The sequence below is a fragment of the Bos javanicus genome, chromosome 21, assembly GCF_032452875.1.
Source record: "Bos javanicus breed banteng chromosome 21, ARS-OSU_banteng_1.0, whole genome shotgun sequence".
Lineage (NCBI taxonomy): Eukaryota > Metazoa > Chordata > Mammalia > Artiodactyla > Bovidae > Bos > Bos javanicus.
In genome coordinates this window covers 28,341,337-28,360,240 of record NC_083888.1, presented here as the reverse complement: position 1 = coordinate 28,360,240, position 18,904 = coordinate 28,341,337, and the positions used below count along the sequence as shown (strand labels likewise).

Here is an 18,904-nt window from a genome sequence, read left to right as displayed (position 1 = left end):
TCTGCAGTGACAGCAACCAACATGAGATTCCAGAGTAGACTGGACATAAGCAACACACTCGGGGTGTCACTGTCTCCCATCACCCCTAGATGGGACCCTCCAGTTGCAGGAAAGAAGCTCAGGGCTCTCATTGATTCCACACTATGGTGAGTGGTACAATTATTTCATTCTATATCACAATGTAATAATAATAGAAACAAAGTGCACAATAAATGTGATGCACCTGAATCATCCAAAAACCAGCCCCACTCTCTGTTCAGTGGAAAAATTGTCTTCCATGAAACCGGTGAAAGTCGTTTAGTCATATCCAACTCTTTGCAACCCCATGGGCTGTAGCCCCCCAGGCTCCTCTGTCCATGGGATTCTCCAGGCAAGAATACTGGAATGAGTTGCCTTTCCTTTCTCCAGGGAATCTTCCCGACCCAGGGATTGAACCGGGGTCACCTGCATTGCATGCAGATTCTTTACCATCTGAGCCACCAGGGTAGCCCTATGAAACCTGTTCCTGGTGTCAAAAAGATTGGGGACCGCTGTGTGAAGGAAAAGAAATCACCTGAGAGACTACCAAATACCACAAGATGGCACTGGTTCCCTTAGAAGTTTCAGCGTGGGGCACATGACCTTCACTGCTGGTAGAAAGTAGTCAGATTCTATGTCATCTGGTCCGGTTCTAACGACACTCAAAATGCTTTACAGTCGTCACAATTCAGCCCCAGCTTTGTACTTTCAATAAATGTTTTAAAATATGGAGTTTACTGTTACTCAGGCAGGGTGAGGCCAACAGATCAGGAGACCCCTGCCATTGAAAAGATGGTCTGTCACCTACAGTTCCCAAGAGGAGAGGGTGCTCTGTTCCAGGCAGGGCCACGTGGGGAATCATGGGGTCCCTCAGGAGACTGGAGGAGCAGGAAGCAGATGTGGATAAGAGCCTTTATGTGGTTTCTGCAGGGAGGAATGGGTGAGGTGGGGTAAGCAGGGTTACGATGGGCTAGTTTGAATACATTCAGCAGCCTGCGGGGCTGATGGTCTGTCCCTAGTTTTCTGGCCCTGCAGTGATTGGGGCAGGTGGAGTGTGGCCCCAGGTGTCAGGATCCCAGGTGTGTGGGGGTGTAGCTTCTAGATTGGTAACTTGCCTATAAAAGGCATGCTTGCAGGCAAGTCCTCTTCTGTCTCTAGGACCTGGCCAGCCCTCAGGGGGAAGGAGGCCATCTCTTCAGAGTCAGCAAGGCCCCAAGATAGCAAAACATCAGGAAAACATCATTAACATAAACGAATATGATGACACAGAATTATGTTCTCAAGGTCACACATGAGGTCAGAAGCAAAGCCAGGAAATCTTTTCTGTGACACTACCACCAGACAACCGCAAGGGTGTTTGGATTTATGAAAAGTAACTCTTCCACACAGATATTGTAGAAAAATATCTATTTGCTTCTGTAAACAGAACTGGCAGGGATATTAGAGAATAGTAGACCTTTTTATCAATTTCCTAACCGGAAAAAGAAGTTTTAGAAAATCAGGCTTCTTTAAATCTTTTCTTTTCAACTGGAAATTATCTGCTTTGTTAAAAAAAAATGTATTGGAGTATAGTTGATTTACAATGTTGTATTAGTTTCAGGTGTGCAGCAAAGCGATTCAGTTATGCATATACATGCATCCACTTTTTCAGACTCTTTTCCTGTACAGGTTATTACAGAGTATTGTCATTACAGAGTATTGAGTAGAGTTCCCTGTGCTATAAGTAGGTTCTTCTTGGGTGAATGATCTTAGAGTGACTTTTAGAGAAAAGATGGGTGATGTGAACAGGAGAAGGGCCCTGAGGCCATACTTCATATCACGGGCAAAGGAAGCGGGACAGGCCAGAGAAGAACAGGTCCCCTTCAGACACAACCAGGGAGCATCCTGAGGTCACTAGGGCCTGGGGGCCCCAGCAGGTGGAGTAATCATATTATACGATCCTAAATGAGGCATGGCTTGTGACTGTGCACTCTCCCAACCCGGCAATAATCCCTTCTAATCTGATCCATTAATTGAACACCAGGGCTGGATCAGAGGGGAGGGATAATCTATGAGACCGGATCATTTAACCAAGTCATCACACAGAAGTGTCCCAATTTCTTTTTTTTTTTTCTTTTGAACTTTTTATTTTGTATTGGATTATACTAGATTAACAATGTGATAGTTTCAGGTAAATGGAGAAGGGAATCAGCTATACATACAATGTATTCAGTTCAGTTCAGTTCAGTTGCTCAGTTGTGTCTGACTCTTTGCGACTCCATGAACTGCAGCATGCCAGACCTCCCTGTCCATCACCAACTCCCGGAGTCCACACAAACCCATGTCCATTGAGTCGGTGATGCCATCTAATCATCTCATCCTCTGTCGTCCCCTTCTCCTCCTGCCCTCAATCCCTCCCAGCATCAGGGTCCTTTCCAATGAGTCAGCTCTTCACAACAGGTGGCCAAAGTATTGGAGTTTCAGCTTCAACATCAGTCCTTCCAATGAACACCCAGGACTGATCTCCTTCAGAATGGACTGGTTGGATCTCCTTGCAGTCCAAGGGACTCTCAAGAGTCTTCTCCAACACCACAGTTCAAAAGCATCAATTCTTTGGTGCTCAGCTTTCTTTATAGTCCAACTCTCACATCCATACATGACCACTGGAAAAACCATAGCCTGACTAGACAGACCTTTGTTGGCAAAGTAATGTCTCTGCTTTTTAATATGCTGTCTAGGTTGGTCATAACTTTTCTTCCAAGGAGTAAGCGTCTTTTAGTTTCATGGCTGCAATCAACATCTGCAGTGACTTTGGAGCCCAGAAAAATAAAGTCAACCACTGTTTCCACTCTTTCCCCATCTATTTGCCATGAAGTGATGGAACCAGATGCCATGATCTTAGTTTTCTGAATGTTGAACTTTAAGCCAACTTTTTCACTCTCCTCTTTCACTTTTATCAAGAGGCTCTTTAGTTCTTCTTCACTTCACTTCACAAGGGCACAGAGAAGGCCAGAGAGATCAGTAGCCAGGTCCTGACACAGCTTCCAGTGTCACAAGGAGACCCTTCAGTACAGACCATGAGCCTGTTACATTTGTGATGTTCAAAATAATCATTTGGACTTGGGTTTTTAAAGTATCTTTGATGTTAATTTCTCATTTAAATGCTTTCTTCTCACAATCACCTGTGTTTTTTCAGTCTTTAACTTTATTGAGGCTTTCAATGGCTAAGTCAAAGATCTCTCTTGGTAAATGTCACATTGCAGTTGTAAATGTGTGGATTATTTTCAGATATCTTTTGATATTGATTTCTAACATAATTCCACAATGATAAGAGAACAGACTCTGTGTGATTTCAATACCTTTAGACCATGAAATTTTTGCACCTTCTTTTATGTCTCTGGATATGTACCAGTACCTCCTGGTTTATAGTATATGGGAACTTGAATGGAATTTGTATCCTACTGTTGTGTGAAAACTGTATACATCTTTATTATGATGAATTGGTCCACAGTGCCCTCCAGTTCGGCTATATCCTTCTACTTTTCTGTCTACTCATTCTATTAATTTTTGAGGGTTTGATATTGAAACTCCAACTAAAAATCTTAATTTATCTATTTAAAAAATACTTGTAATATATAGTGGAATTAAGATCATGGCATCAAGTCCCATCACTTCATGACAAACAGATTGGGAAAAAATGGAAACAGTGGCAGATTTTATTTTCTTGAGCTCCAAAATTACTGTGGATGGTGACTATAGTTCAGTTCAGTTGCTCAGTCGTTTCCTACTCTTTGCTACCCCATGGACTGCAGCATGCCAGGCCTCCCTGTCCATCACCAACTCCTGAAGCTTGCTCAAACTCATGTCCATTGGGTTGGTGATGCCACCCAACCATGTCATCCTCTGTTGCCCCCTTCTCCTCCCACCTTCAATCATTCCCAGCATCAGGGGCCTTTCCAATGAGTCAGCTCTTCACATCAGATGGCCAAAGTATTGGAGTTTCAGCTTCAGCATCAGTCCTTCCAATGAATACTCAGGCCTGATTTCCTTTAGGATGGACTGGTTGGATCTCCCTGCAATCCAAGGGACTTGTAAGAGTTTTCTCCAACACCATAGTTCAAAAGCAACAATTCTTCAGTGCTCAGCTTTCTTTATAGTCGAACTCTCACAACCATACATGACTACTGGAAAAACTATACCTTTGACTAGACGGACTTTTGTTGGCCAAGTAATGTCTCTGCTTTTTAATATGCTGTCTAGGTTGGTCATAACTTTTCTTCCAAGGAGTAAGCATCTTTTAATTTTATGGCTGCAGTCATCATCTGCAGTCCAAAAAAATAGTCTCTCACTGTTTCCATTATTTTCCCATCTATTTGCCATGAAGTGATGGGATCGGATGCCATGATCTTAGTTTTCTGAATGTTGAGTTTTAAGCCAACTTTTTCACGCTCCTCTTTCACTTTCATCAAGAGGCTCTTTAGTTCTTCTTCACTTTCTGCCATAAGGGTGGTGTCATCTACATATCTGAGGTTATTGATATTTCTCCCAGGAATCTTGATTCCAGCTGTGCTTCATGCAGCCTGGCATTTCGCATGATGTATTCTGCATATGTTAGATAAGCAGAGTGACAATATAACAATACCCAGTTGTGGATGTGACTGGTGATGGAGGTAAAGTCCTGTAAAGAACTTTACAGATCCTGTAAAGAACAGTGTTTCATAGGAACCTGGAATGTTAGGTCCATGAATCAAGGCAAATTGGTGACTGTAGCCAGGAAATTAAAAGAAATTAAAAGATGCTTGCTCCTTGGAAGAAAAGCTATGACAAGACTAGACAGCATATCAAAAAGCAGAGACATCACTTTGCCAACAAAAGTGTATGTAGTCAAAGCTATGGTTTTTCCAGTAGCCATGTGAGGATGTGAGAGACCATAAACAAGGACCATAAAGAAGGCTGAGTGCTGAAGAACTGATACTTTCAAACTGTGGTGTTGGAGAAGGCAGCAAGATCAAACCAGTCAATCCTAAAGGAAATCAACCCTGGATATTCATTGGAAGAACTGATGCTAAAGCTTAAGCTACAATACTTTGGTCACCTGATGTGAAGAGCTGACTCATTGGAAAAGACCCTGATGCTAGGAAAGATTGAGGGCAGGAGGAGAAGGGGGTGGCAGCGGATGAAATGGTTAGATAGCATGACCAACTCGTTGGACATGAATTGGAGTAAACTCCAGGAGATAGTGGAGGGCATGGAAGCCTGGTGAACTGCAGTCCGTGGGGTCGCAGAGAGCCTGAAACGACTGAACAATGAACAACAATACTTGAACTGTATGTAGCTTCGTTCTGTATTTTCCAAGTCACCTGTAAATGTGTTATGGTGGGGGGCGTGGAGTGATGTAGGGGTCACCTGGGATGGGATGAGAGTGCTCACCTGGGAACCGGAGGAGGAATTTCAGCGGGAGGGGATTCAGTCAGGCTGCCTCTGGCTCGTCTTTTCATGTTCACCCCCACAAGGGGTTCACAGTGCAGCGCAATCCTCTTAGGGCACGACCGCCAGCACTGCAGGTTTAATCTCAGACCTCCCCGCAGAACTGCAGTCTCTCCGGACGGCAGGATGAGTCGGCCTGCAGATGCCCGCGCGGTGTGGACGGTGCCCGCGGAGGTCGAGGAGCCGCCAGGCCCGGGGGGGAGCGGTTTCTTGGGCCCTCCGCGTGCCAGGGCAGCAGAGAGAGGCGCCGACTCTTGGTTCTACCACTGCGAGCCGAGGGCGCGGAGAGAAAGGGAGAGGCGGGCCCAGCTGCTCGCGGAGATCCCCGGGAGTTACCAAGAGAGGGCGCTGCGGGCCCTGGACGTGGGCTCGGTGCTTCCACATCTGGTGTACGATGGCCTGTTCTCCCTGCAGGAGGGCACCCAGATCCTCTCCCGGGCTGGCTCTCAGCAGAAAGTGGACGCTTTCTTCCTGAAGCTGGGCTCCAAAGGGCCGGAGGCGTTCTGTGCTTTTTGCTCTCATCTGGAGGAATTCTGCCCTTACCTGCTTACCTGCCTTTTTCTTTACTTCCAAGGTAAGAACACGCTTTGCTCTGAGCAGTGGTAAGAAGGATGAATAATGGTCTAATCAAAATATCTGGTACCACAACCACACTCTTTAAGAATGAGTTTCAGGGGCTTTCCTGGTGGTCCAGTGATGAAGACCCTGTGCTTCCACTGAAAGGGACGTGTGTTAGATCCCTTGTCAGGCAGGGAACAAGATCCCACATGCCCTACTGCACGGCCAAAAAAAAAGGAACTTCAAGACAGCATTGATTTTTGTTTTAATAAAAAGATCCAGAACTTCTTTCAGTATTCCTTTCCAGTACTGATGACACAGAAATAAATGTCTGTGGCATCACATAAAACCTTCCAGGACACAGCCTAGAGGGTGATTTCGGTTGTCTGATAGATTTTCACCTTTCTGATTTTAACAAGGACTTTTAATTGCGAAGCATAAAGTATTAATTGGACTTCTCTGGTGGCTCAATCAGTAAAGAATCCACCTGCAATGTAGGAGATGTGGGTTTAATCCCTGGGTGGGGAAGATTCCCCTGGAGAAGGAAATGGCAGCCCACTCCAGGATTCTTGCCTGAGAAATCCCATGGACAGAGGAACCTGGCAGGCTGCAGTCCATGAGGGTCATGTGTTGGACATGACTTAGTGACTAAACCACCACCAAAACATTAATAGATTAAGGTTCTGTTCATGGAAGCTGGCCTGAGCTTTCATTCTACACATGAAGGCACACAAGTTGCAATGGTTCCTCAAAATGTAAGAGTTACCATGTGACCAGGATTCTACTGCTTGGTATATTCCCACGAGAAGTAAAAACATATGTCCACAGAAAAAACCTGTGTGAGAATGTTCACAACAGCATTATTCATGATAGCCAAGAAGCAATGATCCAAATGACCATCAACTGATGAGTGAATAAGCAAAATATGGTATACTTGTACAATGAAATATTACTGTGACATAAAAAGTAATGAAGGCCTAAAAGATGCTGCAACATGGATGGACCTTGAAAACTTTATGCTGAAAGAAATAAGCCAGTTACAAAATGCCACATATTGTATGATTCCAGTCGTATGAAAGGTCCAAAAGAGATAAATCCATAGAGACAGAAAATAGATTTGTGATTGTCCAGGGCTGCAAGTAAAGGGAATAGGAGTAACTGTGGTTATGCAAATCTGTATTAGTGATAACATTTTACACAACTATATGCCTGTTTGCGTGCTAAGTCCCTTCAACCCCATGGATCCTAGCCCACCAGGCTCCTCTGTCCATGGAATCTCCAGGCAAGAATAGTGGAGTGGGTTGCCATTTCCTTTTCCAGGGGATCTTCCTGACCTAGGGATCAAACTGCCGCCTCTTCTGTCTCCTGCAGTGGCAGGCAGGTTCTTTACCACTAGTGCTGCCAGGGAAGCCATAGAACTATACAACAACCACAAAAAGCAAAAAACCAAAAACACACACAAAAACAGTGCATGTAAAAACTAGTACAATCTGAATAACATCTATGGATTAGCACAGTGCCAATATCAGCTTTCTGGTTTAGATGGTTGACTATTTGATATCATAACTAGGATTATGCAAAACAATATATTGGAGGAAGTAGAGTGAAAGATACATGGGAGCTGTCTGTATTATTTTTGCAACTTCTATATGAGCCTAAAACTCCTCAAAAATTTAAATCTGTGTGTGTGTATATATATATATACATACAAACACAGCAATGCATTATCAAGAATTTAACTGGAGGGATTACTTTTCAAAAATCAAATTCTAAAATGTTCAATGTCTTTTGCTAACTGAATTTCATATGGATGGTCAGGATTTAAGAGTTTTAAAGTAACCTCTGTAGCTGGTTCCCTAGTTAACAATTTCAAGTTCTTCTTCAAGTTCTTTACAGAGGTTTACTTTCTTCCAGTATGGGGTGACCCAACTGTGGGGCTCACTCTCCGTGGGTCCCGAGAAGGAGCTGCTTTATGATGGCCCATTATGACATCTCCCTTCAGAAGTAACTGGTCTCCTCAGGTGCGAGTAGAATGAGCTTGTGCAAACGCCTAGGAGGCCTTTCCATTCTTCTTATATACACAGGGCCAGCTGCCATCATTAGACATACATACCATAAACAAACATGTCCCAGCATGACCACGCAAAAAAGCATCTCAGTTACCAGTTATGCTTCAGAGCAAATGCAAAGGAAAAATGACTTAATCAGTATAAAGGTGAAGGCGAGAAGTTATTGTATTTTGCTCCATATCAGCAGCTAGTGTGATGTGGGGCCCAAGAGCATGATGGTGTTTTATGCCCACATTTTAAAAATAATTTTTATTTATTTATTTTTGGCTGTGCTGGTTCTTCATTGCTGTGCATGGGCTTTCTCTACTTGCAGTGAGTGGGGGCTACTCTTTGTTGCTGTACACAGAAGTCTCAGTGTGGTGGCTTCTCTTGTTGCAGAGCACAGGCTCCAGAGCATGGGCTCAGTAGTTGTGACACATGGGCTTAGTTGCTCCTTGGCATGTGGAATCTTCCTGGACCAGGGATCGAACGCACGTCCCCTGCATTGGCAGGCAGGTTCTTATCCACTGTGCCACCAGGGAAGTCCTCTGTCCACATTGTAATGTTTGCAGAAGGACTTGTTGTAACAGTCATTTGTGCCCATAGAAATGAAGAGTGCCTGACACCCTTAATCACAGGAGAGAGGCCCCCACATAGGGTGAGAAACTCATCCCTATGGCCCCTTAAGGTGGCCGCCCCATTTCTCCTGTTCCCATCCTTGTGCACAGGCCAGAGAGGCAGGCCCTAGAGCTGAAAAGACCACATAAGTGGGCCTCTCCCTCAGCCCAGCTCCTAAGGGAGCTCTTCCAGGATGATGGGATTCCCTGTAGCCACACAGACCACAGCACGTCAGCACCTGGTAGGTTTGAGACCGTGCTGGGAGGGTGGGGAAGGTGCACGTGAGTGGGCATGTGAGCAGGAGGGGCATGAGAGCTGAGGGCCAGGGCAGGCAGGGGTAGGCAGAGAGGTTGGCGAGTGGCCTCGGATGCTGAAGGGCCCCCACAGAAGGTTTAAGTGGGTGCCATCAGCTCTTTGCCTGGGAAGGTGGCCTCTTATGACAGATGGGAGGCGGGACGAAGACGCTGGCCAAGAACAAAGTCTCAGATGGTTTGATCAGACGTAACGATTTGAACCAGGCACTGGAGGGGGAGAAGACGAGCTTCCCTGGTGAACCTCACATGACTGTGCCTCCCAGGCCCACCAGGCTGTGCCTGTCCTGGGTCAGCGGGTCGCAGGAAGCCACCTGAGAAAGGGATTCCCGTTCCTCCTTCCTCTTCTTCCTTCCCTGTTTTCATGAAACAAACATTCCATATCATAGGAAATGTAAATACTGACTCCAGAGTTCTGTACCCAGAAAGAGAGCAACATGGGCTTCTGAATGCCAGCCCATCTCTTCCCAGCCCCAGCAGGTGAGAGACTGTTTCTTTTGAAGGACTAACCATGAATCATGTTTCAGTGAACTAACAGGTATCTAATCAGCAAAATCTGGCCCGAACCCTGTTTGTCCTTTTGTGTGCCACTTAAATGGCCACATCTCCAGCGACAGATGACTTAAGGCAAGGGAAATGGGCAGCGACAGGTGAGCCAGTGTCTCGCCAGACTTTTTGACTCCTGGTTCTGTTCCGACTCAGAGAGGACCCGTGGGGCCCTGCAAGACTCAGCTGCCGCAGAGCAGAAGGCAAAGGCTGGAGCTCAGCCTGAAAAACTTCACAGAGTCCTTGAGCTGGAGGATCTGGAAAGTCTTCAATTATTTAACAAGTATGTTCACATTCCCAGTATGTTTGCAGCCTTTCAAAAGTCCTGCCTTTTTCTTTTTAGATTTCTTCCTCCTGTGTAGATCTGATTCCACCCTGACCCCTGGGCCTTTAGAAATCATCTTGTGTTCTCAGTCATGTCCGACTCTTTGCGACCCCATTGGCTGTAGCCTGCCAGGTTCCTTTGTCCATGGGATTCTCCAGGCAAGAATACTGGAATGGGTTGCCATTCCCTTTTCCAGGGCATCTTCCCAATCCATGGATCAAACCTAGGTCTCCTGTGCCTCCTGATGGTAGACAGATTCTTTACTGCTGAGCCACTGGGGAAGCCCTTTACAAATTGTCATGCTGATGCCCATATTTCCGAGGACATACCTAGGTTGCTGTGTGGCTTCTTGGGTTGTTTCATAGTATAGAAAGAACAGTTCTTGGAGAACACAGTTATCCCTTGATGCTGTGGAAGCACACTCCCGACTTTCCTGGGGTTTTGTTCTTCTTTTAAATTGGAGGATAATTGCTTTGCAATGTTGTGTCAATTTGTGCTGTACAACAAAGTGAATCATATATATATATGTGTGTGTATATATATATATATGTATAAAATATATCCCTTCCCTCTTGAGCCTCCTCCCATCTCTGCCCCATCCCACCCCTCCTAATCATCACAGAGCACTGAGCTGAGCTTCCTGTGCTGTTTTACACGTGGTGGTGTATATATGTTAGTGCTACTTTCTCAGTTCATCCTACCTTCTCCTTCCCCTCCTGCGTCTACAAGTCCTTTCTCTAAATTTGTGTCTCTATGCCTTGGAAATAGGTTCATCTGTAATGGGGTTTCATTCTTTATTGGAGCCCCAGCTCTGCACTTTTGGAGCCTCCCAGGTAACTCTGCATTTCAGTGGTAAAATTCTAACATTTCAATGGAGGTTAAGAATCATGTATTGACCCCTAAAATGTATTCTAATGCTTCTTTGTGTGCTCAGCTATGGCCAGCTCTTTGCAAGCTCCTGGAATGTAGCCTGCCAGGCTTCTCTGTCTGTGGAATTTCCCAGGCAAGAGTGGGTTGCCAGTCCTTCTCCAGGGGATCTCCCCAACCCAAGGATTGGGCCCACATCCCCTGCATTGGCAGGTGGATTCTTTACCACTGAGCCACCGGACAAGCCCAATAGATACATATAGTTCCTCTTATTTGCGGTCAGCTCCTAAAAATGATGGTTCTCCAAATGCCTGAGTGGGTTCAGATTCAGTTCAAGTCCCAAGAACTCTGTTAGAACAAATGTTTCCCCTACAACCAACTCAGCATATGGATGGTTTGCATGAGGACAGATACCAAAAATAATACAGACAGAATCTGTCAAACAGGAAATACACTGAATTGGCATGTCACAAAATTAAATAACTGAAAAGTTATGTTCAAATTTTACCTATTTTTTAATTTCCTTTCATAAAAGAGCATGTCTCAGTAACAATTAATCATTTAGTTCAATATTTTGAGAAAGAATTCTTGATATTTAAAATCTGCATATATCTTTATACATTTGAGTTGTTACAACAAAATAGCTTCAACTAGGTGGCATTTAAAGACAAATATTTATTTCTCACAGTTCTGGATCCTGAGACATCCAAGATCAAGGTGCTGGCAGATTCAGTGTCTGGCGAGAGCTTCTTGATTCATATATGGCTGCTTTCTCTCTGTTTTCTCACTTGGCAGAAGAAGCAAGGGGGCTCTCTGGGGCCCCTTTTATAAGGGCACTAATCCTACCTGTGAGGGCTCCACCCTCATGACCTAACCACCTTCCAAAGACTTCTCCTAACACCCTCAATATTGCAAGTTACAATCTAAACATAGAATTTGGAGCGGGCGGAGGGGCGGGGTGGGCAGGGGGGCTTCCTAGGTGGTGCTAGTGGTAAAGAGTACCTACCTGTGCAGGAGACACAAGAGACTCAAGTTCCATCACTGGGTCAGGAAGATCCTCTGGAGTAGGAAATGGCAACCAACTCCAGTGTTCTTGCCTGGAGAATCCTATGGACAGAGGAGCCTGACAAGCTACAGTCTGTGAGGTCACAAAGAGTCAGACATGACTGAGCAACTAAACACAGGAGTAGACACAAGCATTCAGACTATAAATACATATATAACACAGGCAAGTTTTATAAGGAGATACTTACTTTCTAAATAAATACTTTGAACAAATGTTTACTGAGCACCATAGGGCTAAGTTTTGGGAGGAATGCAAAGAAGTAAAAGGTGGTTCCTCCCCTAAAAAACACTTATCTGCACACCTTCATTACTGTTCTGCCATTTCTGCTTCTTCTGTAACCTCACCCACTCCCTGCCCCTGGTTTAATTTTTTTTTTTTTTTTAGTTTTATTGGAGATAAAATTTACATATGTGAAAATGGCATAGTGACAGAACCACAGAGTTGGCTTATCATTTTAGCAAATACATACACTCAGGACAGAGAACGTCTCCATTAGTCCAGAAAGTTCCTCATCTCTTGTCAGGCAATCCCTCACCAACCAGAGGTGACTAGTAGGATTTTTTCTTTTTTTCACATTAGCCGAGCTCCGTCTATTCTAAAAAGCCATCTAAAGGAGGTACACAGCATTTTCTCTTTTGTGTATAGATTCTTTTGCTTCACATAACGTGTGAGGGGGTTCATCCATTCAATAAATATTTTTTCAAGTAAAGAATTCTGGAATAGAAAGTGGTGGGAGCAGAGAGCGTGAGATGAGGACAGATTGGATGAGTGGGTTAGTGTCTGTCTATGACTTTCCCTGGAAGCCAGAGAAAGGTACTTTTACTCTTTTTCCTAGCTCCAAGTCAACAGTCTGCTTCATCCTTGCTGAAAGAGCCTGAGAGCTGGTTCTGACCCATGTTCCATGCCCCACTGCCTTGAGTCACTGCAGAGCCACTGAGGGGGGTTCTGATGCCAGACTCTTCTTGGACCCACTGTGCTCACATCTCCCCTGAAGAACTGGCCTGTTTGCAAGTCCCCCCCTACTCTGCAACCCTTGTCCCCTGGAAAGATAGAAGGAGCTCAGAATTTGGCACAGGCCTTTGAGAGATGGTGCGTGCCTCCTCAGGGGGTAGCGTTGGAAAGGTCAGTGACATAAAAAGCCTGAGCAGAGCAGTTGGGGAGCCACAGCCAGGGCTGGCCACCAGGATCCAATTGTGAACCTGGCTGTGTACTGGTCAAGGAGGGAGTCGGGCCATCCGACAAGGCTACTAAGATGGTTTGATCTGAGTGGATGTCATATGGGGTCAAGAATGTCACAGACCAACCATCAAACACAGCAGTGACAAAAGGTCTGCTGCCTGGGTCAGGCTCAGAACCCCAGCATCGGGCTCTGGGATTGGAATCCATCAACGACGAAGACAGTCTGGACTCAAGCTAAGCGTTGGGACGAAGCGAGTCCAAGGCGAGGAAGGTGTTGTTTTCCGACAAGAAGCTGGAGAGGTGTTGTCCAGCAGAAGAAGGGGTGCCAGGAGGCTGATACTGGAGATCTTTCCTTCCTACTGCTGCTGCTGCTAAGTCACTTCAGTCGTGTCCAACTCTGTGCAACCCCATAGACGGCAGCCTACCAGGCTCCTCTGTCCCTGGGATTCTCCAGGCAAGAACACTGGAGTGGGTTGCCATTTCCTTCTCCAATGCGTGAAAGTGAAGTCGCTCAGTCATGTCCGAACCTCAGCGACCCCATGGACCGCAGCCTTCCAGGCTCCTCCGTCCATGGGCTTTTCCAGGCAAGAGTACTGGACTGGCGTGCCATTGCCTTCTCCATCTTTCCTTCCTAAAGAAGTGTAAATTTAAAGGCCTTGAGAAAAGGGCAGGAGAACTTCAAGGTGCCTTGTCATAATCAATAGGAGCAAAGATAGCCCCAGGTGTTGGAATCTGGGTGTGTTAATTATCGCTTGCTAAATAATAAATTATCCTCAAATCACCCCAGTATGTGTAGCTTAAAAAACACAGTTTTGAGGGACTTCCCGGTGATCCAGTGGTTAAGACGCTGCACTTTCATGGCAGGAGGCGCAGGTTCAATTCCTAGTCAGGGAACTAATATCCCCATGTGTCGAGAAGACAAAAACAAAAGCAGAAAATCCCACAGTTATCATCTCATCATTTCTGTGGGTCAGGAATCCAGGCACAATTTAGCTGGTTTACACAGCTCAGGGGTTCTCACAGGCCATCACTATTAGGGTGTTTGCCAGGGCTGGGGTCTCATCTGAAGGCTTCATGGGAGAAGGACCCACTTCCAGGCTCCCTCCCATGGTTGTTGGCAGGATTCAGTTCCCTCTGAGATGTTAGGACCAAGCTCTTGAATCTACTGGCAGGTAGTTGGAAGCTTCAGATGGTAAAGAATCTGCCTGCAATGCAGAAGACCTGGGTTCGATCCTTGGGTCAGGAAGATTCCCTAAAGAAGGGAATGGCAATCACTCTAGTATTCTTACCTAGAGAATCCCATGGACAGAGGAGCCTGGTGGGCTACAGTCCACAGGGTCGCAAAGAGTCAGACACAACTGAGTGACCAACACAGTTGGAAGCATCCCAGAGTTTCTCACAATGTGGATTTTCCTCTTACTCTATCAGAGCAGACACTTGAGAAGAGTCAGAAAGACAGACCAGATCAGATCAGTCATTCAGTCATGTCTGACTCTTTGCGACCCCATGAATCGCAGCACGCCAGGCTTCCCTGTCCATCACCAACTCCTGGAGTTCACTCAGACTCATGTCCATCGAGTCGGTGATGCCATCCAGCCATCTCATCCTCTGTCGTCCCCTTCTCCTCCTGCCCCCAATCCCTCCCAGCATCAGAGTCTTTTCCAATGAGTCAACTCTTCGCATGAGGTGGCCAAAGTATTGGAGTTTCAGCTTTAGCATCATTCCTTCCAAAGAAATCCCGGGGCTGATCTCCTTCAGAATGGACTGCTTGGATCTCCTTGCAGTCCAAGGGACTCTCAGGAGTCTTCTCCAACACCACAGTTCAAAAGCATCAATTCTTCGGCACTCAGGTTTCTTCACAGTCCAACTCTCACGTCCATACATGACCACAGGAAAAACCATAGCCTTGACTAGACGAACCTTTGTTGGCAAAGTAATGTCTCTGCTTTTGAATATGCTATCTAGGGTGGTCATAACTTTCCTTCCAAGGAGTAAGCATCTTTTAATTTCATGGCTGCAATCACCATCTGCAGTGATTTTGGAGCCCCCAAAAATAAAGTCTGACACTGTTTCCACTGTTTCCCCATCTATTTCCCATGAAGTGATGGGACCGGATGCCATGATCTTCGTTTTCTGAATGTTGAGCTTTAAGCCAGCTTTTTCACTCTCCACCCTCACTTTCATCAAGAGGCTTTTGAGTTCCTCTTCACTTTCGGCCATAAGGGACTTGTCATCTGCATATCTGAGGTTATTGATATTTCTCCCAGCAATCTTGATTCCAGCTTGTGTTTCTTCCAGTCCAGCATTTCTCATTATGTACTCTGCATATAAGTTAAATAAACAGGGTGACAATATACAGCCTTGACGAACTCCTTTTCCTATTTGGAACCAGTCTGTTGTTCCATGTCCAGTTCTAACTGTTGCTTCCTGACCTGCATACAAATTTCTCAAGAGGCAGATCAGGTGGTCTGGTATTCCCATCTCTTTCAGAATTTTCCACAGTTTATTGTGATCCCCACAGTCAAAGGCTTTGGCATAGTCAATAAAGCAGAAATAGATGTTTTTCTGGAACTCTCTTGCTTTTTCGATGATCCAGCAGATGTTGGCAATTGGATTTCTGGTTCCTCTGCCTTTTCTAAAACCAGCTTGAACATCAGGAAGTTCACGGTTCACATATTGCTGAAGCCTGGCTTGGAGAATTTTGAGCATTTCTTTACTAGCGTGTGAGATGAGTGCAATTGTGCGGTAGTTTGAGCATTCTTTGGCATTGCCTTTCTTTGGGATTGGAATGAAAACTGACCTTTTCCAGTCCTGTGGCCACTGCTGAGTTTTCCAAATTTGCTGGCCTATTGAGTGCAGCACTTTCACAGCATCATCTTTCAGGATTTGGAATAGCTCAACTGGAATTCCATCACCTCCACTAGCTTTGTTCGTAGTGATGCTTTCTAAGGCCCACTTGACTTCACATTCCTGGATGTCTGGCTCTAGGTCAGTGATCACACCATCGTGATTATCTGGGTGGTGAAGATCTTTTTGTACAGTTCTTCTGTGTATTCTTGCCATCTCTTCTTAATATCTTCTGCTTCTGTTAGGTCCATACCATTTCTGTCCTTTATTGAGCCCATCTTTGCATGAAATGTTCCTTTGGTATCTCTGATTTTCTTGAAGAGATCCCTAGTCTTTCCCATTCTGTTGTTTTCCTCTATTTCTTTGCATTGATCGCTGAAGAAGGCTTTCTTATCTCTTCTTGCTATTCTTTGGAATTCTGCATTCAGATGTTTATATCTTTCCATTTCTCCTTTGCTTTTCACTTCTCTTCTTTTCATAGCTATTTGTAAGGCCTCCCCAGACAGCCATTTTGCTTTTTTGCATTTCTTTTCCATGGGGATGGTCTTGATCCCTGTCTCCTGTACAATGTCACGAACCTCATTCCATAATTCATCAGGCACTCTATGTATCAGATCTAGGCCCTTAAATCTATTTCTCACTTCCACTGTATAATCATAAGGGATTTTATTTAGGTCATACCTAAATGGTCTAGTGGTTTTCCCTACTTTCTTCAATTTAAGTCTGAATTTGGCAATAAGGAGTTCATGGTCTGAGCCACAGTCAGGTCCTGGTCTTGTTTTTGCTGACTGTATAGAGCTTCTCCATCTTTGGCTGCAAAGAATATAATCAGTCTGATTTTGGTGTTGACCATCTGGTGATGTCCATGTGTAGAGTCTTCTCTTGTGTTGTTGGAAGAGGGTGTTTGTTATGACCAGTGCATTTTCTTGGCAAAACTCTATTAGTCTTTGCCCTGCTTCATTCCGTATTCCAAGGCCAAATTTTTTACTCCAGGTGTTTCTTGACTTCCTACTTTTGCTTTCCAGTCCCCTATAATGAAAAGGACATCTTTTTGGGGTGTTAGTTCTAAAAGGTCTTGTAGGTCTTCATAGAACCATTGAACTTCAGCTTCTTCAGCGTTACTGGTTGGGGCATAGACTTGGATTACTGTGCTATTGAATGGTTTGCCTTGGAAACGAACAGAGATTATTCTGTCGTTTTTGAGATTGCATCCAAGTACTGCATTTCGGATTCTTTTGTTGACCATAATGGCCACTCCATTTCTTCTGAGGGATTCCTGCCCACAGTAGTAGATATAATGGTCATCTGAGTTAAATTAATCCATTCCAGTCCATTTCAGTTCACTGATTCCTAGAATGTCGACATTCACTCTTGCCATCTCTTGTTTGACCACTTCCAATTTGCCTTGATTCATGGACCTGACATTCCAGGTTCCTATGCAATATTGCTCTTTACAGCATCGGACCTTGCTTCTATCACCAGTCACATCCACACCTGCGTATTGTTTTTGCTTTGGCTCCATCCCTTCATTCTTTCTGGAGTTATTTCTCCACTGATCTCCAGTAGCATATTGGGCACCTACTGACCTGGGGAGTTTCTCTTTCAGTATCCTATCATTTTGCCTTTTCATACTGTTCATGGGGTTCTCAAGGCAAGAATACTGAAGTGGTTTGCCATTCCTTTCTCCAGTGGACCACATTCTGTCAGATATCTCCGCCATGACCCACCCATCTTGGGTTGCCCCACGGGCATAGCTTAGTTTCATTGAGTTAGACAAGGCTGTGGACCTAGTGTGATTAGATTGACTAGTTTTCTGTGAGTATGGTTTCAGTGTGTCTGCCCTCTGATGCCCTCTTGCAACACCTACCGTCTTACTTGGGTTTCTCTTACCTTGGGCGTGGGGTATCTCTTCACGGCTGCTCTAGCAAAGCGCAGCCAATGCTCCTTACCCAAACTCATGTACATCGAGTCGGTGATACCATCCAACCATCTCATCCTCTGTCATCCCCTTCTCCTCCTGCCCTCAGTCTTTCCCAGCATCAGGATCTTTTCCGATGACTCAGCTCTTCACATCAGGTGAAGACATCAGAAAGACAGAGTATATGAAAAAGAGGGAAGTCTTTTATAGCCTCTTCTCAAAAGTGATAACCCATCCCTTCTGCTGTATTTTGTTTCATTAAAGTTAAGTCAGTGGTCCAGCCCATACACACAAAGCCATGAATACCAGGAGGTGGAGATTGTTGAGGGCCATTTGGGAAGCTCTTCCTCCCTAGCGGACTCGAAGAATGGAAATACCATGGGCCACAATAGGACAGTTGAGATGGAGATCACAGGGACCCAGATAACGATATTGTTTAGTTGCTCAGTCGTGTCTGACTCTTTACGACCCCCTGGACTATAGCCCGCCAGGCTCCTCTGTCCATGGGATTTCCCAGGCAAGAATACTGGAATGGGTTGCCATTCCCTTCTTCAGGGTATCTTCCCAAGCCAGGGGTCCAACCCAGGTCTCCTGCATTGGCAGGCAGATTCTTTAACATCTGAGCCACCAGGGAAGATCTAGATGATGGGCTGAGCTGTATTCATGGTAGGTGTCCCTCAGCCCATGCCCATCTGAGGCCTGGGAGGGCTCATAGATTGGGAAGTACCCTGTTTTGACCTTGCCCACGACATGTTCATTTCATTGCAGAGTAAACTGATCTGTATTGTAGACAATCACAACTGTCCTTGAGAGGTCTAAGAGACCCTTCCTGGGAATGTGTTTATCAGCGATCTCCTCCTGATACCCAGAGAACCAACATAAGCCTGACCTTGGCGGTGTTGTTGAACCACAGAGGCAAAAGAAGCCACTTTCTTTTCTTTTTTTTTTTTGAGACAGAATAAGGCCTAAAAATTGTTTCACCTTCACTGCGATTGTTACTTTTCTGGAAAGGGTCTCTTCTGATTTTAGACAAGGATGTAACTAATGCCTGCTGGTTCTAGTTCACAAAGTTCTTCCAGGATCCAAGTGAGATAAGGTTCATAAATGCACTTTGAAGGGACTTCCCTGGTGGTCCAG

The 18,904-nt window shown here is 45.2% G+C and overlaps 1 protein-coding gene across 1 annotated transcript; it reads left to right on the top strand.

The window, feature by feature from the left end:
• The first annotated feature begins 3,189 nt into the window (after nt 1–3,189).
• Nucleotides 3,190–10,113, top strand: LOC133234288 (uncharacterized). Its single transcript, XM_061394651.1, has 2 exons — nt 3,190–6,058; nt 9,722–10,113. Exons 1-2 carry the CDS (start codon nt 5,494–5,496, stop codon nt 9,925–9,927), a joined length of 771 nt encoding a protein of 256 aa, XP_061250635.1. The 5' UTR covers nt 3,190–5,493; the 3' UTR covers nt 9,928–10,113.
• Nucleotides 10,114–18,904: the final 8,791 nt, after the last annotated feature.

Coding starts and splice junctions, on each gene's coding strand:
- LOC133234288 (XM_061394651.1), top strand. CDS start 5,494: ATGTTCACCCCCACAAGGGGTTCACAGTGCAGCGCAATCCTCTTAGGG. Junction 6,059..9,721: donor CCTTTTTCTTTACTTCCAAG/GTAAGAACACGC, acceptor GTTCCGACTCAG/AGAGGACCCGTGGGGCCCTG.